The sequence below is a fragment of the Pinus tabuliformis genome, chromosome 2_2 (assembly GCF_031772625.1).
Source record: "Pinus tabuliformis cultivar Carrire ecotype Pingquan chromosome 2_2, CPIR1, whole genome shotgun sequence".
NCBI classification, from domain to species: Eukaryota; Viridiplantae; Streptophyta; class Pinopsida; order Pinales; family Pinaceae; genus Pinus; species Pinus tabuliformis.
In genome coordinates, this window is record NC_142300.1 from 780,557,038 (window position 1) to 780,580,597 (window position 23,560).

Consider the following 23,560-nt stretch of genomic DNA (forward strand, 5'->3'; position numbering starts at 1 on the left):
TTGGAAAATAGATCTTCCAGAGTGTTCAACTCCCTCACCTATTTATCTATTGAAGGTTGATAAGATTTCTCATTAGAGTGTCCTGATGATGAGCCACACTGGTTGACTCGAAATGACGACTCAAAAACATAATGTGATGGATCTAAAAGTCTAATATCAAAATCCCTCAAGAAGTTTTTTGTTTCAAATCATTCCAGTTTGTGAGCCTCCTTCTTTATTTCCTGAATGATATGAAACATATGAGGGGCAACAATTCCAACTCTGTCGCAAACCTAATCAACCACTACCTAGGAATATCCGAAGATTTGCAATTTCCTTACCCCAATGAAGTTTTCCGCATAAAATAATGCCCACGGTGCTGAGAACTTGACGTTATTATTTGTTCCTCCTCCAAGGCAGAACTAAATGTGTTTTTCAAAGTGTTTATTTAGATAAAGAACAACACCGACCACACAAATTTGGGAACAAATCATTTAACTTTGTTAGGACACTATTTTCCATTTCAATTATCTTTTTTTTGTTGGTTTGACCCACGAGGGATTTGAACCTTAAATCTCATTGTTTACACAATACTTCATAATATGACCATTTGAACTAGCCCATTTCAATTACCTTTTAAAAGAAAAGATCCATTAATATTAATTATATTACTTTATTAGAATCAATCATAACTATTAATTTCCTTATAAGTTATATAAATAAATCATAATTTTTATGGTTTTTTCAAAATCAATTATATATATATGATTAGGTCCGTTTGCCATATGTCTGGGGTATATTGTTTAATTTATTCAACTAAATTTTCAAATTTTTTTCCCAAAAAAATATTTCTCTTTTCTATAACATTTCAATAAAAAATAATACAAACTCAATTACTAAATGGGATTACCACTATAGGTAGTTCAAATGATTCATCAAAAGTTAATCACTAATTATAATAATAATTAGTAATAATTGTTTGACCTTAGAAATTAATTCATTCACTTAAACCAACTCCCTCGCACTAACTTATTTATAAAGAAAATAAAATTAAAAAATTACTTCAACTTATCCCTTAAAAATAACCCTTATTAAGCTAATAAATAATATTTCTAAATAAACATGCCAAATTATCACTAAAGCATAGCCCTCCACTATTGGAGTAAAAGATTTTTTAATAAGGATACCCCATCCACCACATCATAACTATCCTAACTTTCCACCATTTATACAAAAAGCCAATTTTTAATACTAATAATTGATTTGACCAAAGCCTCTGCCGATTGTAGTCCTTGAATTGCATTTAGAGATACGGTTCCAAAGCGAAAACGTGGACATTAAATCATATTTAAATGTTCCCATCAAACACTAAACCAATCAAAATCTACAAGTCTCAATTTTTTTTACAACTAAGCAAACTAAACCCCTGGCAAATGTGAACAGAAGGAGATGCTCCAGTAAGAGCTTACGCGATGTACGCAACTAAACCCATTGAATTGAATTTTGGGTCATATATTATATTTATATTTATCGCCTATGCTGGCCCAATCACAGCCGCTACGCTCTCAATTCTGTTTCGAAGAGTTTTGTTTGCTCTCTACTTTCTTCGATCAACAAACAGTTTTGAGTTTACCTCGTCTCTCTGTGCAGATTCATTCGATCTAACACTGCAATGGCTGAAAAGTTTTTTAAGTACGTTATTGTGGGTGGTGGCGTTGCAGCTGTAAGTCAATTGCTTTCCTCGGCATCACATGTTTTTTTGTCACATTGATCTCATATGCAAAATGCCTCCTCAGATTGCTTTCAACGCCGATCTTTCTGTTGCTCTGTTTCGATATCAGGCTTTTCTGGGTAGTTTTTGGCTTCTGTTAGCTTATGCATGCACTGTTACAACCTATCTTGACACAGCGACACAGATCCTGTTTTACATTATTACTGGCGCTTGATGAAGACGAGTAAAAACAACAAGAATACTGTGTTTAGCTTCATTTTCTTTCAGTAAGATGAGTTAATGGAATAGATTTGATTATCCATGACATGGATTCTTTTTCCTTGCGCAATCTATGCGACAGAAATAAATAATATCTGCTTCTGAGATAACATGTTTAGAGTAACACATGCTCTGGGTAGATAGCCCAAAGCTTTTCTCTGTCAATGGATGCTATTTGATGGGAAAATTAAATCAATTAGGGAAAACTAGTGACAGATCGTAGATTGTAGGACCTTAATTCAGCGCAAGCAACCGCAGGAAAAACTTTTTATTTTTAAGGGATGCTAAAAGAGTAATAAAATTATGCGATAGTGGGTCTTATTTGAATGGTTAGTTTAGCTAATCAGAATGAACTCTTGTGTCCCTTATATCCTCTCTTTACTATAGCCCTAATTGCTGGGGAATAAATTGTGCAGATTAGTTGCCCCTGTTGTTGGGTGCATAAATAGTGCATATTAGTTGTCTCTATGGGTATTTTTTTAATATCAAAGGAATTGGTAACTGAGCCGGAATCATACTGGTGTGATTTGGGATTGATTCTGATTATTACCATTTTAACTCTTAGGTGTAACTTCTTTACCCTATAAATAACGCACAAGTCAGTCAATCCGGAAATTGAACAGGAGTTTATCATCACTCACCTTTATATAACATGGACTTGCCAAGTAAGCTATCCCTGAGGACCCAAATAGTGAGTAATTAATAGTGTGTACTAGTTTCTAATCAAAATGGTCAGTGGGTTGACTGTTATATAGGTAGGGGTTGCCTACTTTTGGGAACATGCATAGGTGGATTGATGAATTTTTACTATTTGGCCGCTTTTGCACCTTTGTTGGATCCTGTGATTTGAATTTTGCACTATATCACTGAGAACTCTTCTTGGGAAAGACTGATGACGAAGAATTTGTAAGTAGTTACTGAGTTTAGCTACTGACAACAAATTCTGTTGCCACACACACTACTTTACTATAACTGTTGGGGAATAAAAAGTGCAATCTAGTTTCTAATCAAGATTGCCTGGGTGCCAACTGACATATCATAAGGGTTGCCCTCTTCCCAGAATGTGCATAAGTGGATTAATAGGTTTTTACTATTCCTCATGCTAGCATCTTTGTGGGATACTTTTGGAAATAAGAAAGATAAGATAATATAATTTTATTAATGTCCAATATATTATCATAAATAGGTCAATGACACTGAAAGATACAACCAACAGGAGTACAATGTGGGAGTGCAAATACAACTCTTAAAAAATGTTAAAACTAAATAAAAAATAAAATAAAGTAAAGAAAGATGCAATAAAGAAGGATACAATAATTGGACAGCCTCGTAAACATGCATATAACCGAGTCATGTAGAATTGTGATTTGAATAGTGCAGTAAGTTATAGGGACTTTTCTGAGCAAAAACATAAATGGATAAACTATCATGAGTAAGAATTTGTAAGTGCTTTCGGCAAATCTCCTAAGCCACATTTAGAAAAGTGGGTGTCTAATTATTATGGAGTTATATGTGCCCTTGATCTTTGTTAGTTCAATCAATTTATAAAAAACCTATACTTATTAGCCTTTTGAGCGCATGATTTGGTCTTTTGGTTAAAAAACAGAGCTTGCAAGATCTTCCCAAATAGGAGATAAATGAAAGTGCATCTGATCAATATAATCACTTAAAATCTGTTTCCTATTTCAGGTCCTAAATTCCTTTACTGCTACTAGGTAATTTTCACAAAAATATTAGTTGCCAGCCATTTAGTATTGATATCCATGGCCCATTATACTTGTCACTGTCCTTTTTTATTGGTAGAGTCTGTATATATGCATTTGTTGATTAACTGTTTGGATATTATTCAACTATCTATAATGTGCAACTTACAGGAGAGTAGAATGAAAGTAAAATGCTAAGAAATCAGATCTGGGTTGAACATCAGAATATTGTAGGACATACATAAGGACGAACACACAGAGATGTATATGTCAATGAAGATAGGAATGCGTCTTTCTTGTTCATGTCTATTGATGAAAAAATAATATTATGCTCCATGTTACTGCTCCTTATTTGAAAATGGACATGAGTCGAATCTTGCAAAGCAATTTGCATGTCCCGTTTGACTGTAATTTCTTTTTTTTTTCTAACTCCACACAATCTATGTTGTCTGACATTCCTGCTCTGTAAAGTAATTGCTATACTGATTTTGATTTGTGAAATCTAGAACTTTAAGATTAATTCCACGTGTGGTCACTGCTTTTATGAAAATATCTAAGGCATACCAAAGAAGTGACAATGTTTCTGAACTCTGCACCTTCATGTAATGCTTGAAGCTACTTGCATGTTTCTTTCAAAATACAAGGCTATGATGAAGTAAAAGTTAAATAAACTGTAGAAGGAAGAAACTAATATGCATTCTCCATCTATATTATGTATTGGTCAACTCAGCTTTTTTTCTTTCACTTATCCTGAATACAATGCCTTTAGTTAGCTAAAGCTGTTGATACTGAAGGAGCTTGGTCTGAATAGCCGGCTTTGACTATATTTGATCTCCCCATACAAGTTGAATTAAAGTCAGGTATTAATCAATTTATTTGATTGTTTTTCAGGGATATGCGGCCAGAGAATTTGTCAAGTTGGGTCTCAAATCTGGAGAGCTTGCGATTATATCGAAAGAGGCTGTATGTTCTGATTTCTATTTCCATTAGTTGCTGTATAGGTCAATAAAAATTCATGGCGTTTGTTAGCACTCTAAATATCCGAGCAACTGCAGGGTTTGTGGGTTTACATCTGGAAGTCAGAGGCACTTAAATTCATATTTTTTTTTTTCTTTTCTCCAGACTGTTTGCTTCAGTATTGACTCTTGTGTGGTGTTGAACTCTTCTTCCTTGCCATAAGTAGTGCATTATGAGCTCTTCTCTTGGCATTAGGCTGCTTACAAGAGTGATGCAAGTATCTTTAGTTCTAAATTATAATGCATTCCTCAACAGAAACCTGCTTTGCTTAGAAAAAAATTTCATATATATATATATATATATATATATATTTTTTTTTTTGAGGGTCGATCTCATTTCTATTCGATTTTTCTTCATGAGTTATATCACTTTATTGAAACATTGTATAGACTTTACCAAGCATTTGCATCAACATAAAGTATCCAAAAAATCAGATTAGCAGTTAAATCTTGGACTAGAATGATTCTTCCAATTTCCTCTGTGCCATTTTTTTATCTCATCGGTCACAGAAGTGATAACTTCGAAGTTGAAATTATTTAGGAATCAGCATCACAATTTGAATTGTGTTCAAGCTATTACAGGTATCCAATCCTTTATAGGAGCTTTCAGACTTCGAAGTATTTATGCAGTATATGTTTTCCCCCCTACAAAAGTCTATCTGTGTGCTTCTTTTTCAATGATATTTGATGCTTTGAATTTTCAGATTATTTGCATTTAATGGTTTGCTACACATTCTCTCTGAGTTTAATGACTTTGTTGTCATGCCTTTTTCGTGGTTAAATACTAGAGATGAGATTGAAACCACTTTATTTAATAATCATGTTACACCACCGCATGGATAATGGATGCAAATTTTATTTGATGAGAAAATAATATTACTATAAGAGCAAACTATTTATCTTGTTCCCTGTGCATGATGGATTGGATTTATGATGACAATCTACATTGTTTTTACAGGTAGCTCCATATGAAAGACCTGCACTTAGCAAGGCTTATCTCTTTCCGGAAGGTATAATATTTCATTTGAATTCACACAAGGTAGATGAAATCATTTTGGTTGCATATATGCATGGGAGCTAGTAGTAATTAAGTTCCGACCATAACAATAAAGGATAGTTCTACTCATCTATTTTAAAGTTCATGTTATGGTCTCAATGATTTGGATCCTTCAGTCAAGTTAAAGGATATATAATTAAACCCAAAGGGAACAGCCAGGATTGCTCCCCAGCAAGCTTTCTCAGCTTGTACTTTTATTTCTGAAATTACTCTTTTGCATGGTTATCACTGTATATATGCAATTCTTGGTATTTCTACTGTTTATTATTATTTTCGGTACTACATTTTTTGTTTTGAATGCCTGTCTTCTTTGCTCGACAAGTCCTTTCCTTTATCCATGAAATCGAGAGACAGATAGTCAGCCATGTTCACAGGATTGATAGATGTAAATTAACTATGCGAACGATTTCATATAACAGAAAGATGTCAATATCTGGGTTTTGTTCTTATCTCAATGTGCTAATGGTTTGTTGTACTAAGGAGATCTATCTGGTTTGTCACTACCATGCAAAGTCAGAGGTAGACTCTGATGTCTCAAGGGTTATAGTCATTGTTGAATTTTACTTAGCAACTAGTGCCTATGATTGGCAGTGATCCCAACATACCCTTTTTTAAGAGTCTACTATATGATATATCATATCTCCATTATCTTCTCTGTATAAATTATGTTTATCCCTTGTGGACTCATAAGTTGTGCATCTTATCAGTATGTGTGTCTCTTATAGATGTAAAATATACGAGGCATTTTCCATTCTTCAATCCTGCGATTGTTCCTATTTTTGACTTTGATGTAAACAAGCATTGATCCCATGTGATCAGCAGCATCCTTTTCCATGATAGTGTTGTTATTGGAAGTATAGTGCAATCATGCATGCTTATGCATGTTTGCTTGCACGAGAGATGTAAACATTGGTATTTGTTGCTTTCAGGAGCTGCACGACTACCAGGCTTCCATGTCTGCGTTGGGATTGGAGGAGAGAGGCAGCTCCCAGAGTGGTATTCTGAGAAAGGTATCATCTCAATCCTTTTCTATCAGTTTTGTGCCCCATCAGTTTCGAGGTTATGTTTACATTCTGGAAATGGAAAAGATTGGATGTTTCAAGTTTGTAGTAGTTCAGGTTTCACCTCTAATCAATGTTATTTGCAAATGAATTTGATGTCTTTATACATTTGAGATCATCATTGTAGTTGGTCTATCTTTCTGATTAATAGATTATTAACCACATAGTTTTCCTATGAATTTTGATATTACAGGTATAGAGCTGATTCTTAGCACTGAGGTGGTGAAAGCTGAAATTGCCACCAAAACTCTCACTAGTGCACAAGGGACAACTTTCAAATACGACACTTTGATCATTGCAACTGGTTCGACTGTAAGTACCTAAGATGACAATGTTTTAAAATGGAAATAACTCCGATGCAATGTTCATGGATTAGCATTTTCATCACTCGGATGTTGTTTTGAACATTTTAAAATCCACCGAAGGCATGAGCTATGCAATTTCGATGTATAATATCAATAATTGTGTTTAATTGGACATATACGTGTTGGCTATATTAACTTCATATTGAACGAAGTATGAATATGAATATGAACTCGACCTTGAATATGAATAGGTCTCTAAATTCATGAATTAATTTGCAATTCACGTTAGGTTTCACCATCCTGGTGTATAGGATCTGTAGATACACCAAAATCTTTCTAGGATCTGCCATCGAGGTGGATCCCTAGGAGGACAGGGATCCTGAAACTTCCACTGCTTTTTTGACCCATCGATCTCCAAAAGAATCATTTGTTAATGAAAAATTGCCAAAGCCCTAAACTCTTTAAGGCTAAAAGCCCTACACCGCATTCCTGGTCAAGGTCTGTTCTATCTTTTCATCAAGACCTGCTTTCTGGCTCTGATCCATCAAGGTCATCTGTTGGTCTTGATCTATCATTATGGTCAAGTTCTTCCATCAAGGTCTGATTTATCCTTATGTGCTATGTTGTTGCTTACTTTGCCCACACTATTATTTAGTCCTGCCATAGACTTCAATAAAACCACGTTATTCACTGTTAAAATGGACATATGTATGTGGCCCACCAAAGTGCTCTTAGGGTCCTGCTTCATTCTCATGGAGAAATGGTTTATAAAATTATCAATGATGGTTATAACCTATCAACTATCTGTTATAACTTAGAGCACATGGATGGTTAATAGTAATGTGCATGAGAACTCTCTTTTTTGTTTATAAGTTATAGTTCTACTCTTGAGGTTCCTGAATGGTTTTGATTCAAGGTGTCACAGCTGTTGACTGTTTGTATGTATAATCAGGAGAAAAATTATAAATATAAACCTTCCAAACCCTGACCAGTTCCTTTATTGGACCCGTGAAGGCCTAATTCAATCAATTGTGAATCTTGGCATCAATTGGAAGAGTGTCTATATCTTTCCTACAAACTGGATAGCGAAATCTGATCTACATCTTTCCTACAATTTTTTTCAGTGCTGGATCCAAACCTGTTCCCAGCCCTGTATACCCCTTATCGATAATTCAGATTACTCGCTTTACATCATTTGGAATCCCTCAGAAGATTCCAAAACACATGGCATAACAAACTCTGAACTGTTGCATAACCTATGTAGCATACCAAATGGATATGAGGCGGGGTCCACAAAGGTCTTGTTCTGAGAGATAACATTGTCATGCATCTGATACTATACACAATTTCGTACAAAATCCAGCCGAGGCTGTTTGACGGGAAACCTCTTGGTAAGCCTTCCTGCACATCATGCTCGACAATCTCATAATAATCTTGGTTTTGAAGCCATCTGTAACATACCTTTGTATGCTTATACACGCATGACAAAATTAGAATGCTTTGGTAGTAATATTCCCATTATTGTACCACTAGCAGCTTCGCAAAAAACTTGGCTCTGATACAACTCAGGAAAATCACTAGAGACTTCACTTGACAACCACTCGCAGTTCAGCATAGCCTCCTTTCCTCGTAATGTGGCTTGTTCTTTATTGTTAGGGCGGTAAAGCCATTCCTTGAGAACCTCATAAAAGCCATATCCAGATATCATTGGTATGGATAGTTCTGTTGGGAGGGTGAAATGCATTGGGGTCGGATGTGCGAAGCAATCTGGTCAGTCCTGAATCCGGATATACATAGTGGATCATCCGTTCTTTGCAAGGACTCGGACTATCTCATCACGGGGGTTAATATAGGAACAAACCTCTCATGGGTAAAACACGGGCTGCAAACTCTGGATAACATTAGTTAGCCAATAAGCTGTAAACCATATCACTCTGCTCAATCTTTTGTTTTCACCAATATTTTGGGACTTTGTAGTCAAATGTTCCTTCAACAGGCTTTGGGGAGAAATTCCAATAACAGTAGTCTGCTGATAAATCATATGCCTGAGTTGTTGTTCTCTCTGGTCTGATTGGTGCACATCCATGCTAAGACCCTAATTTCTGACAATACCGTCATGAATCAAAGTTCAAACACTATTGCACCAAAATGGCCAAATCGATCTTTACTTTATTAATTTATTAAACACTCATCAGAGGCATTAATCAGGCAATATTCTTCTGATCTAGATATGGATCCAAATATTTCGGACCATTAATACATATTCGTGATTGTCTGCTCAGAGGTTAATTTTAGGCCTTTGGTATAACAATTGGGACAATATTTCCCTTTCCTTTCTTGTTTTAAGAGCAGAGAAGCAAAGAATGAAAGAAAGAACGAACAGCAAGAACAGAATGAGAAAGAAGACCAAGAAAGAGAAACTGAAATGTATATATGTTTTTTTATTCTCGAATGAATAATCCTCTACATACATAACTAAAACTACTCGTTACAAAACTGTTTAACTACATTTAGCCAAGAAACCGTTGTCAAACTAACATCCTTTCCGTTTCCAACTGCTTATTCATTTTTTTAAAGCTTTTCATTCAGTCACCTTGGAGGCCAAGGATTCTAAATTCCTAATGTATTTTTGTCAATCGTGTAGTCACCCTTTTCGAAATAGCTATATGCTTGAGATTTGATTTATTAATATCCATTATGCTGAAACTCAAATTCCAAGTTGAGATGCCTATGAGCGTAGCCTGAACTAGAGGTGTAACTTTAACCATCCTTGTATTTGCTGTCTTCTCAATAAAACAATAATTTCTGGAAGTTGATTATTACTATCGATATCCATTTTGTAAGAATGCCAATCATCTAGAGTTTAAAATCTCAACTAGCTCATACGTTAAAATGGTTCACTGGGATCTACTGTTTGATCTCTTTTTAATTAGTCTAATAAATCATTAATGGCTGACCAGCTTCCAGAGTCCGAATCATTCAAGTGAGTTTTCCTAGATACGTGAGTGCCAGCAAAAAGCTATAGCCACACCAAAGCTTTGAGCTCAGAAAAGGAAAATTTCTTTTATGTGGCAAATCATAAATGCTAATAAAAACATAAATTAATGGTGCAATTGGACATTCTCAGTATTTCTTATAGCTACATGTTATGAGTTAGTTTCGTTGTTCTAACTTCACTAATATGTTTTTTTCTGCAAACTTTTCGGTCTCAATTTTTTTCCATTTTCTTAACAGGTCATCAAGTTATCCGACTTTGGTGTGCAAGGAGCTGATGCCAAGGGCATCTTTTATCTGAGAGAGATTGACGAAGCTGATGCCTTGATATCAGCGATAAAATCAAAACCAGAAGGCACAGCTGTGATTGTTGGTGGAGGATACATTGGCCTTGAACTGGCTGCGGTTTTAAACATCAACAAGTATAAAGTTAAAATGGTTTACCCTGAGCCGTGGTGCAGTAAGTTTCTTTCAACCTTATTATCTAGCGTTCGATGAGATGACTGTGTCAATTTGAGGCTCTAATATAATGTTATTTATGTTATTTTGTTGAGTTTTGGCTCTTTCATCAGCTGCTTTCCTTAGACACAACTGGCTACATCTAGATTCTTCTTCTGGGTTCTCAGTAGACAATAATTTTCTCGTATGCTATGTTAAAATGTTTGATTCTTTTACTTTCTCATACAATTTATACGATCTATTTGATAACTATCAGCTTAATGTTTGTATCCTTGTCTGAAGGAGATCTATCTCACTTCTTTTGCCAATAGTTATATTTATAACGTTGTATTTACTATTTATTTGTTTGCATTGGAAATAATTAATGTATTTACAGAATCATTGGATTCTCAATTATGTTTGAAGTTTTCCCAATGATCATACTTTGGTTTCTTTCTGCGCAGTGCCTCGTCTTTTCACTGCTGATATAGCTGCTTTCTATGAGGGCTATTATAAAGGAAAGGGTGTGGAAATAATTAAAGGAACAGTGGCCACAGGATTTGACACGGATGAACACGGAAATGTAAGTGGTTCGTGTTATTATTAAATTGTTGTGTGTCTGTTATAGCTTCAATATTTGTCTATATGTAGTAGTCAGTTGGCATTGGAAATTGTAATTAATCTTTCTGTATGTCTGGTAAGTACGGACAGCAACGTTGTGGAGTTTATAGACAGTTAATTTTCAATGGTAATATAACTTGTCATTGAAGTCCTTATAGGCAGATTGGGTATAATTTAAATTTCTTGTAGGACTAAAAAGCATTCTTTTTGCAGGTTAAGATAGTAAAGTTGAAGGATGGCAGGGAACTAGAGGCAGACATTGTTGTTGTTGGTGTTGGAGGAAGACCTTTAACAGGCCTTTTCAAAGGACAGCTTGAGGAGGAAAAGGGTGGCATTAAGGTTTTACCTGGTTTCCATTAATTTTTGCTCTTCGAACATTGAGCTAATTATTGAATATATCAAAACATATTAGCCCTGGACCATCTAACATTGTCCGGGGTTCCATCGGTCATTGGCAAAATGAATGTTACAGTTTCCTCCATGCCATTTGAAACAAAAATTGACAGAGAAGTTAAGATCTTATGCTAATGGTTGCCTATAGAAAGGTTTAATTGAAAACAGCATTCCTGCTTTACTACTGTTCATTAAATAACTCAGGTTTTCAAATTTGAGAGAAGTAGATTTATAATCAACAAATGATATGCTAGTATCTTGAAAGCTTGAGAAAGGTAGCAGAATCTCTCGGGAGTCGGTAACGCTTTCCTCATGGGGGGTGGTGCGCCATGATGGTGCTGGTTTCTTGAACTAGAGTGTGTGTCGCTGGTCCCTAGTCTTCTTCCACCGGGATTCAGATCTCATTCAGGTTTCTAATGCCTGCTAAAGCTCCATCTTGATGGCAGGTTTTCCCAGCTCCAGTCGGCTATAGCTCGAACATTTTCTAACCTGTAAACCACTTTATTTCCAGATGCTCTAATCTGATTGAAATGCACACCATGAAAAGATTTAGGCATCCTAAAGGTCTCTGCGGTCAGCCTATCAAGATGGCCGTTTGGAGATTATCCTAACTCTGGATCATTGAACTGTAGTCTGTAAGGCTTTAAGCTCATCGATGATCAGATCCGAGTCTCCTTTAACCATCGAATATTTTTTTTCCAAGTATTCTGGCCTTGAAAATCCTTTGTGCTGCTACTGCCTTTGCCACATTGTTGATTAATTCTGGTAAATGTGAATAGGTTGTACAGACGATGCTCTTATATTCCCCTCAAACCTGAACAAGTTTCGCTTAATGAAAGGGAATTCAGGAGGTCTCCATATACCGTTTTTCTTTTGCTTCTTTTTCAGTTCAATTAATTTTGTTCCTATTATCTGAATAGGGAACCTACGGTACCAGCTTTTCCCTATCCTCTGTCTGAACTTGTGCATCTGTCTCGGTTCATTGTTTGGCTTCTGTTGTTTCACAGTTTCTTGAGATCTTGCTTCTATTTTGATCCACGCTTTGGCCTCATTATGGAATATTCAAGCATTATGCGTGTCTTATACTCTGGAAGATACTTCCCCAATAAGTCTGGGCTCATCTACATTGCAGGAACGTGTGCCTGATACTTTCCTCTGCTTCCTCTTATGGCACACATGTTTGCGGTCCTTTATATTCTCTTTTGCAGAGTTTTTCCCATGTTAGAATGTTGTTGTGTGTCACCAGCAGTTCTGAGTTCCACATTCTTGCCCATACTTTGCCCTTTTCTCCATTCCCACCTTAGGGTATTTTGATCGAATACTAACATAGTTATCTGTGCTGGTCAAAGTTTGTCCACCTTCTAATTTTTCTACTGCTTTGTTTGAGCAGCTTCAACAAAAATGTCATAATTTCATTAATAGAAATACCAGTAAAAATCGTGTGTCATATGAATTTTTCAAACAGAGTAAAAATAGCGAGACCACAAAGAAAAGCTAATGAAATTGAGTAGACCAACAACTGTGTTTTATATTCATAATTGGAAACACGTATTCAATGATATCTGGGTACGTCAGGTTGAAGCTCCCGTGGGCCCTGATGGCAAGGCTAGTTTCCTCTTCTTTGCAATCTTTATAATCTTCAACAAATAAAGACAATGTTTTAGCACTATGAATTTCTATAGAGATTTGAACGGATTCACCTATTGCCCTTCTAACCTCCATGCCTTCCCTTTGATCCGGCCTTGGTCATCCATTGTGAATCTCCATCATCATCCAGAGCGCTCAGGCATTCATAATCCCACAAGAGAAAGTTGTAAAGAAGCCATCCATACCTCCTCTAATTAAGGATACAACTCCATTTAGTGAATAGTTTGGTTTCCAGTCTTGATAGCAAACTCTAAAGTTTCAGGGATTGCCTGCTTCTTTAGCGGGATGCATATCTCATCAATGACTTGGAACATGGCCTCTAATTGTACAAAGTATGCAAATTTAAAATTAGCTTCAGGACTAGAAGATTCGAAAATAACTGCTCTTACTTATAAGGCTAAATGCATCCACTCCAGTGAGATTGGCTTGCCAATTCGTGTTCATACTGAATCAATGACTCTGACTCAAATTAAGTTTGGCAGTGTGATTGACTTGCCATTTCATTATCATGCGGAATGTTTCCGACTCAATAAACTTTGGCATGCTTGAAAAATAAGAAGTCGTTTCTTGGCCAACACAGCAAGATACAATGACGTGGATCAGAAAAGATTCATATATACTATGTGACTATCTTGCCTCTGATCTGATTGAATTATCTTCAAAGCAAGATACGTTGTACTTAATTGATGGCTTATTTAATACCCGCCTGCTATTCGGGTTTCAATCAACCCTTCCTAAAACATTACTCGTGGCTTGGTATTATTCCAAGAAGTGCGGTTACTCAGTTCAGTTATTGTGATCAAAGGTTGTAGGTTCTTCCAATTCAATAGATCCTCATCCACTCAAATTCGAATTTGGCCTTAGAGTGCCACATAAGGGTTTTCTAGAAGCTTTTTTTTGACCTACACACGTCAACAATCTCAACCCACTTGTTAGGTATAAGCATATGCACATTATTTTCTAATTTTTAACCACAAATTCACTTAAAAAGACTAAGAATTAATAAAGTTTGGAAAAACATAAATGTGGCCCAATGATAATGAAAGTGGGATGAATGTGGTGACATAGTAATGAAATGGAGGTGATATAATGGACATAATAGTGAAAGTGTAATGGAAATGAATGACATTTTCAAGACCCAACAGTAAGTTTATAACACCAACAAAGTTATTGCATGGGTAGGCTCCAAGATGGATAAAAGCCAAAAATCATAAAAGAAATGGTTATGAAGGACCAATTTTTTTTGTAGAACAATATTTGACATTGCAACATAGAAAGTATAATAAACAAGCTTGAGAATTACATATTTAGATAATTAATATTAAAGACAAGAAAATTTAGAAATCTGGAACTCAAAGATTAATTATGTAGGGAAAAAACCATTTGTACTTTTTGAGTTATACTTGACTATTGTTGATTCCTTTCCCATTCAATCAGAGAGTAGGAACTAGAAAATACTAAATTGAAGAACATGATAAGGAAGCTTGAGGACACCCTAAGTCTTAGGATTATTTGCTAAACCTTTTTTCATTGTTATTCGAGAACCAATTCCTAAAGGAACGCTTGAGACATCTTCTCAAGTTAAAAAGGCTACCAAACTATTGACTAGAATTAGTGTTGGATTCACGCATATATTGAGAGGAGGGGGGAATCAATATAAATCAAATTTCACTTATTTAAAACATTCAAGAACCATAAGAAAATAATATGATCAACATTTCAATAAGCACAAGATATGTGTGGAAACCTTTTCGAGAGAAAAACCAGAAATTGTTTTATATGATAGTCCTTCATAGGCACCAACCTATTATTACAACAATTTGTAGGCACCAAATTATAGAAGACACCAATCCCCTAAATTTCTCAAATTTGTAGGCACCAACCTATAGGAGACACTTATCCCCTCTATTGCAAGAAAATGTAGGCGCCAACCTATAGGAAACACTAATCCCCTTGGCTATTTTCTTTGAAATTTGTTTTACAATGGTCCAATATAATTCTTTGAATTCTACTCTGCAATGATCCTCTTTTCTTATCTAAATTATACTTTGTAATGATCAATTGCTCTTAATTTATTTGTTTTATACTTTTATAAAATCACCCCTAACTATTAATTTTTAATCTAACACTCCCTTTAATTCAACTATTGCTCTTATTTTATTTGTTTTATACTTTTATAAAATCACCCTTAACTATTAATTTTTAATCTAACACTCCCTTTAATTCAACTATTAGAATAGGTGCTTCCTTCAATCCAACCTCTAAAACAGAGAGAATGCTGGTGGGATTGGCAGAGAATTACTTGAAAAGTCCCGTGCCATTTTGAAATTGCTCTTTACCTGTCCTATGCGGCACAGAGAGCCAGTTCACAGTACATACATTTGCCTAGAAGTACGTTGAAATTTTGACTATCCATATGATATACAATAGAACCTTCACCATTAGTAGAACGAAATGGATAACTTACATTATGGATGTGGATATTTGAGTTCTCCCATATTTGGTTGCTTAGGAAATCCCCTAAGCATTGTCTCCCTTCCTTTTATGCCCTCAACTAGGGTGCCAAGGTCAAAGCAATCCAGGTAATAACACCAAATTTTCTTGGCCCATTCGTAGCTCCAAAAAATATGATCGAACTCAGCCTAAGCCAAACCACGGCTTGGATAGTGGGCCAAACAGCCCAGTTCCATCTGTGAATACTTTACGGTACAGCTATGCCTTGGTGATTTTGGTTTCCACATCAATACATTTCGTGATAGTGCATGATCGCAAATCCATTGAACCCAAAACTGAACATTGGTTTTTTGAGTTGAAATTTGAATCAATTCATAAATATCCAAGTAAAGGTTATTGTTACAGAGCACAGTTTTCCTGTCTTTACATCTTAATTCCTTCCTGTAATAGAAATCAATTCCCACATTTGGATAAGGTGACTTTCGTAGTTTTTGTTCAAGAACACTTGCTACTTGGTGAAACGGGTTATCATGAAAGTCTTCTTCATCAAATGCAATGAAGGTGGTTGTGGCAAGTCACAGAAATATTTTTTCGTCGTCTAGGCCTTGAATTTTAGGGTTCCCTTGAAATTATCTGAGCCAACTACCCTTTCCAGCAGACTATCAAAGTAATATGAGGACCTCTCTAATTGACTGCACACATGCTGATCCCTCCCTTCGTGAAGTCACAAAAAGGTGGGGATGACAAGAACTGAGTTTTTTAATCATCTTCCTTATTCTTGTACCTGCTTCTGTTGGGTAAGGATTTGACAGAGTGTTGAATATTGCCGCTCCCGCCCTTGAAAATTTCCCCTGATTACTTTCTTACAAAGTTGATATGGAGGAGCGAAGAGGTCCTATTTTTGGCCTCTTTAGCGCAACACCCGCATCAAGTCGTTAACCCCAAATTCTGTGGGGAACAATTTGTTGTCCAAGCTGCAGGTTTCAAATATTTTTGCTGGCCTAGTTTGAGGGCCAAAGACAGAAATGTCTCTTTTCTTTTTAGGATTGCTTTTGAGGCATGAATTGTTGAGCACATATAGGTGGCAAGGTGTTGTCCAGGGTGGAATTAAGCATGGTTGGCCTTCTTCTAGGTTCAAAAATTTGGAGGGCCAAGTCAACATGTAGTGATCCCCACATGACTTTGGTTTCCTCCATATTCGCGATCAGTGGTGGGTTTTTCCTTCCTGCCCTCCTTGGGTGCTGAGTTCCCACTTCCATGGTTCTCCTCATGATCGATTTCGGGGCCGGCAGAATGAAATCAAGCAAACGGTTCGGGGGGTGTCTATATTTGGGTGAGAGTCTGGTTTGCCACCTTAGCCAGCGGCCACCCTGGACTATAAGTGAAACATGAGGTGAATGGGGTAGTCCAATCCTTCCAACAGGTTTGCATTGACTTCTGATCATAAATGCAACGCGACCTTCCATTTATAAGGTTGGGATGGGTGCTGAATGTGGGGCTCCATGGGATTAGTTCGGGTAGTTTAGGAGGTGGGGTAACTTTGCTTTGGATTATCTTAGATCCCTATTTATAACCATCTACCACAGGTCTTGCTTCTTGGCTTTTGCGGGGCAAAGATGGTCAGCCACCTTGTTAGTCGCTCTTTGGATGTGGCCAAAACTAATATTCGCATTAGCTATGGCCTGTTTTACGCAGGTTATTTTATTCTGGAGAAGCCAATAACTCTCTTCCGCAGGTTATTTGGGTTTACATTTTTATGGGGGTTCACATCTAAAAACAGCAAAAGTAATCTTAAGCAAGAAGTCATTTCAAACATGGTAACCACAACTTATAGTTGGATGGATATGCATTGATACTGGGACACCTGTACTGAAAACATCGAAGTCTGGGATTATACTACCGCTGCTTCTTTGGCATGAATTTTGCATTGGTGTATTCTTCCTATTGAATTATTGAATTATTGTATTTTCCTCATATTTGTGCATTATCATATTACGAAAGAATTATCGGTACTGTATTTGACTGAGTTGATGTGACAATAAATTGCAGACGAATGGTTTCTTCAGTACTAGTGCTCCTGATGTTTATGCAGTAGGAGACGTGGCAACTTTCCCAATGAAGATTTATGGGGATATTAGAAGAGTCGAGCATGTTGATCATGCTAGGAAATCAGCAGCACAAGCGGTGCAGGTGAATATATTTTCCCCTTCCATCTTATCCTTTTTCTCTGTAGTTATATAAAGTAATAAATTGAGAAGAAAATCCTGAAAGATCAAATCCGATTATCGGACTCATTCTGAATTTTATAACACAGCTGCAGTTGCTGATTTATGTTTTTTAATCGAAAGTTGCTGTTTTTTTTAATGGGGAAAGACTATAATCTATAAGCCGTTAGATTAATTATGCTGAGGCCTTTTCCAGTCCAGTATAAAAAAGATGTAATGTCTGGTCCTGTAAATATTTTGATTGGCTGATTTATGTTTTTTAATGGGAAAAGTTGTTATTTTTTATGGGAAAGACTATAAATGTTTTTTAATCGGAAAAGTTGCTATTTTTTTATGGGGAAAGACTATAAGCTGTTAGATTAATTACACTGAGAGGCCCTTTCTAGTCCAGTATTAAAGAGATGTTGTAATGTCTTGTCCTGCAAACATTTTGATTTAGTCAAATTACATAAAAATAAAAATAAAATTAAATAAAAATTAAAATAAAATAAAATAAATAACTATAATTAATTAATAATTAAAATAAAATTGAGATATAATATTAAATAGTCAATTTACTATTAGCTATTTTTAAATTTCTGAGTTTTGGGAACCTATGATTTTGCTAATAGTATTCTATTTGTTAATTTTATTAATTAAATATAATTTTATGTTTTATTACATAATTAAAACATGGTTTTAACCTAAATAATAGTTACAAGAAAAATTATTTCCTATAAACCTTATTTTCAAAAATAAAACCAATAAAATCTTGAAATATTTTTAAAATTATTAAAAAAATAAAATTATTTCATATCATTTAGAAATTTAAATAATAATTGAAAAATAATTTCTAAATATTATAAACATAAATCAGCTTAGATCCATCTTATCTGTGGATCTACCAAGCAGTGAGAAGGATCAAAAATTTTTTTCACTCTAAAAAAAAGTTTGTATGTCAAGAAATTGGATCCCTCTTGAAATTAGGTAGATCCAGAATTAAAATGGATCTAAGCTGGTTATGGTTGTTATTAGTCCAAAATTTAAACCATTTGATCAAACCCAAAAAAAAATAAAAAAAAAATATTTAGGTCACCTTCCGCATACAGATGGTATTATATCTATGAAACCGTGAATAATTGGATGGTATTATATCTATGAAACAGTAAATGAAAATGGTATTATAATTCTATGAAACAGTGAATGAAATTTAATCTATGAAACCGTGAATAATTGGATGGTATTATATCTATGAAACAGTAAATGAAAATGGTATTATAATTCTATGAAACAGTGAATGAAATCATTCCCACCAACGATTTAGCATACCTGTCAGTCTGAAAGAATTGTGCGTATACATTATACTATTATCATACACTGGTCCGTTTTGTTTCCTCCTTTCTGCAGTTAAATTACAAAAAAGTTCTTAGAATTGTACCGTTTAGACCTAGTAGGTACGTTGAATAGTGGATTCCTTCCTTCCAATTTCATAGGCATAGAATCCCACTGGAAAATATGTTAAATTATCACCGTCTTTCCAGTTGTTTAAGTATGCTATAATGGAAGTAAGCCATCCTCATCTCAAGGAGTGCAACACTCGTTCTCCGAGGCTTCAGAGTTTGACAGGAAAATTTGAAATTAATACAGAATTCCTGAAGACTTGTATGAAAAGAGAAAACACTGAAATTGATTTGTTATTGATAAAGGCAGATATAAGATACAATCAAGGCACCTCTCTTGCCATCAGCAAAGGGGATAAACCCGACAACAGAGCCTCTACAATTCACACACTCTTTCCCTAATTAGGATAGTGTTTATACTAGTACCCCATCTGATCAGTACAAGTTGAATGTAACATGTGAATAAATACCGGTATTTACGTAATAGATATGGTGAAACACATATGCCGTATATATCATATTCAAACAAATATCAGAGGGAGGACAAGAAGCTGTAGTCTTTCTATGTCTTTTTGACTTTGCATTTGTTGCTCCCAAATTTTGAAATGGAGGAAGGTACAAGCTTTGCAAATTAACCAAATCCGCATCCAAGAGACACTTGTCTCAATTTGGGGTCTTTTTGGCCAGCCTATGCATCTACCCTTTTCATTTTTACCAACTTGGTAGAACCACGGTAACAAATTTGGGTGCTGCTTGATTAGAACTAGCTTGCTCTTATTATGTTTATTTTACTACTTTTCTAAATGCAGATTAGAGCTTTATACTCAACCAATGGGATGCCTTCTGCAAATCCAATAGATGTAGTTTCTTAACCCGTGTAAACGAATACAATACAACCATAATTCTTGATATGAAATTAAACCAGGCCACAGTTTGGGGTCTGACGAGCTGAAAAATATGTCGTGTCACTTTGTATAATCAACCTATATTATTCTCATGGTGGAAGTTTTGTATCTTTTGACAGTACTCTCTAAAACACCCTACGCGACCATCAATTCCAATACCCAATATTTTCTGAAATAAGATACAGTATCACCTTTTACTTACATCTTTTTTTTGCTGCAGGCAATTAAAGCCAAGGAAGAAGGAAAGAGCATTGAAGAATATGATTATCTTCCATATTTCTATTCTCGTTCATTTGATTTGTCATGGCAATTCTATGGAGACAACGTTGGTGAAGCCGTTATTTTTGGTGACAATAACCCTGCTATACCAAAAGCCAAATTTGGTTCATACTGGATAAAAGATGGTAGGGTGGTAGGTGTATTCTTGGAGAATGGTACTCCTGAAGAAAACAAAGCTATCGCCAAATTAGCACGTGTGCAGCCTTTGGTCGAAAGCAAGGAGGTCCTCATAAAGGAAGGGTTGGCATTTGCTTCCAAGATATGATAGACTTCAATTAATTTATCAGCATGATACATTACTGTTGGTCACTCTTGACCTTGGAGATATCTGTTGTTTTACCCTCTACCTGAGTTTTGGATTTTTAATAAGGTCTAGCTGCTTCATTACCAAATAAAACTTGCAGCATATTTTTGCTCTTTTTTCCCACTGCTAGGGTGGCATCCTATTAAATAGTTCTATAATAGTCTTCTGAATGAATAGCTGTGAATTGCTTGGCTTGTTCCATCGAAGCATCATGTATGGCATTTAAAGTTAGCATTCTTAATTTTAGTTTCATTTGTTAAATGCAAATAATCTAGCTTAGTTAATTTCTGAGGCCTCATTTGGTAAGGTTTCAACAAATTGATATAAAACTTACTGGCATTCTTGTAGCATTTATACGAGGAAATTGAAATTTTATTATTGAAAAATTACAGCAGTTGTGAATGACCTATGTGCATAAGAAGATCTTCATGAAAACTGAGTTTTTTTTGTTTTGTTTTACTCTGTAATGATTAACATATTATTAACAAAAGTTCATTTATTTGGCTGATATTAGCTGTGGGAGAAAACGAATCCTTACAGCTTTCCATGGGAAATTGCAGCATGAATATGTGGGTTCTTTAAAACTTAGCGCATTTAATATGAGCTGCTTTGAACCACATTACTGTACTTCACTTCACTAAATCGCTAAACTTAATCGGAAATATTTTGTTTTCACTTTTAACATTTTTATTTTTTATAATTTGTAAATACTATATATAACTATTGTAGACATATATTATACATCTAGCCATATATTATAGATCTAGTATCAAGTTAAATCGTATGTTATTTGTATTTTTTTAATTCTATTTATTTATAGTAATGGTTCTTTTTCATTTTAATCTTATTTTTAATTTTATTTTTTTAATCTTATTATTTTATAGTAATAGATATGAAGCCCATATGTATTGTTAAAATAACTGAAATAAAATAATTAAAGAAAAATGGATTAATTATCAAGATTAAGGTTAGAATTTAATATGATACCTTTATATGTGAATACGATAAATAACATATTTTTTTTTGTTAATTTTCTTTTTGTTAATTATTATTTAAAAACAAAATTCTAGAAATCTTATTCCAAAACAAACACACCTTTGGTTGTAATAAAAATGGTACATGGCCTTGATTATTATGACAAAAAGTTAAAACTTTGCTATGTGTTGATTGAAATTCTTCTTCTATTAGATTGTCATAAAATGTTCAATAGAGTACAATGAGTCCAATACAATATCATCAACAACATAATACTTTTTGTCCATTTGATGAAGGGTCCATATTTGACTTTTGAATCCTTCCTCTTGATATCAACCTTAATTATTCTTAAGTGAGCTTTCCAACAATTTAATCGAATGATGGGAGGACATTGTTGTTGCTTATAGTAGTAATAAAGGTTTTCCAAATAGGAGGGAAACCTCTTAGAGTCAATCACCAATTCCTTGTTAGGCACATATTCCCCAACTCTTTGCAATTGATCTCTAAGACGAGATATCCTCATTATGTAGGATTGCATGAATTCTCCTTTGTTCATCTTAGTGTCTTTGAGTTGATCTTTCAAGGAGATGATTTCATTCAAATTGTTGACTTCATACATGCTAGCTATCTTATCATACATGTCTTTGTTAGACTAAACAATGCGCAACAGAAATAAACTAAACAAAACATACACAACACATTAAAAAAAAACACAAAACCATAACACACAGTTTTAACGTGGTTCACCCAACCAATCTAGGCTACGTCCACCAGAACAGAGGCATCGGCAATCTTATTATTCAAAGGAGATTACAACAAATCTAATTCTTCACACATACTCTCAGCTCTCCCTATTTTCTCTACACACTTTACACACACTCCCAATCCTCTACGGGATTACATTTCTATATAGCTGGAGCATAAAACTGAATCATAAATTCCCTCACAACAAATATAGGATGCATTAACTCCTCCTCAAAAAATACTGGAGCTAATATAGCAACTAATCCTATTGTTGTCACATACATGAGATTTTTCCCAAATTTAATAAAACAGAAAATCTCAACAATCTCCACCTTGACAACAATTAGCCTGATACCCTGTTCATTTATTATTTTTATCTTTTCTGCAAGCCAAGAGAAGCTAGACACCAACGCAACTTCTCTAACAAAACTGGTTTCGTGAACATGTCTGCACGGTTTTCCTTCGTATGCACCTTTTCAAGAGAAACACCCCTTTCAGTGATAACCTGTCTTACAAAATGGTACTTGATAGGTATATGCTTTGATTTACTATGATAGGCTGGATGCACCTTTTCAAGAGAAACACCCCTTTCAGTGATAACCTGTCTTACAAAATGGTACTTGATAGGTATATGCTTTGATTTACTATGATAGGCTGGATTCTTAGCCAAATGAATTGCACTTTGACTGTCACAAAATAACTTGATGTTGTCCTGCAACCTACCAAACTCACCAATCAAACCTTTCAACCAAACCGCTTCTTTGCAAGCATGTGAAGCAGCTATGTATTCTGCTTCAGTAGTGGATAAAGCAACAATATTCTGTAGCTTTGACATCCAGCTAATAGCTCCCCCTGCAAGAGTAAAGACATATCCTGAAGTTGACCTTCTCTTATCCAAATCACCTGCAAAATCAGAATCAACATAACCGCAAACAAATTCACTACTTATGTTATAAGTGATACAATAATCACTTGTGCCTCTCAAATACCGAAGCACCAATTTCACTGCTGACCAGTGTTCTTTTCCTGGATTTTCCATATACCTGCTGACAACCCCAATTGCATGTGAAATATTTGGTCGTGTACAAACC

General features: G+C 35.1%; 1 protein-coding gene across 2 annotated transcripts; it reads left to right on the forward strand.

The window, feature by feature from the left end:
• The first annotated feature begins 1,393 nt into the window (after positions 1–1,393).
• On the forward strand, positions 1,394–20,949 carry LOC149195015 (monodehydroascorbate reductase, seedling isozyme-like). 2 transcript variants are annotated; one of them, XM_089405207.1, is made up of 11 exons: positions 1,394–1,453; positions 1,630–1,702; positions 4,564–4,635; positions 5,647–5,698; positions 6,675–6,755; positions 7,000–7,118; positions 10,346–10,565; positions 11,008–11,126; positions 11,378–11,503; positions 17,708–17,848; positions 20,388–20,949. In XM_089405207.1, the coding sequence occupies exons 2-11, from the start codon at positions 1,652–1,654 to the stop codon at positions 20,709–20,711; spliced, it is 1,305 nt and encodes a 434-aa protein (XP_089261333.1). In that variant the 5' UTR covers positions 1,394–1,453; positions 1,630–1,651; the 3' UTR covers positions 20,712–20,949. The 2 variants fall into 2 exon arrangements, with proteins under 2 accessions (XP_089261333.1, XP_089261332.1); XM_089405206.1 differs by lacking the exon at positions 1,394–1,453 and having other exon boundaries at positions 1,516–1,702.
• The last annotated feature ends 2,611 nt before the right edge of the window (positions 20,950–23,560 follow it).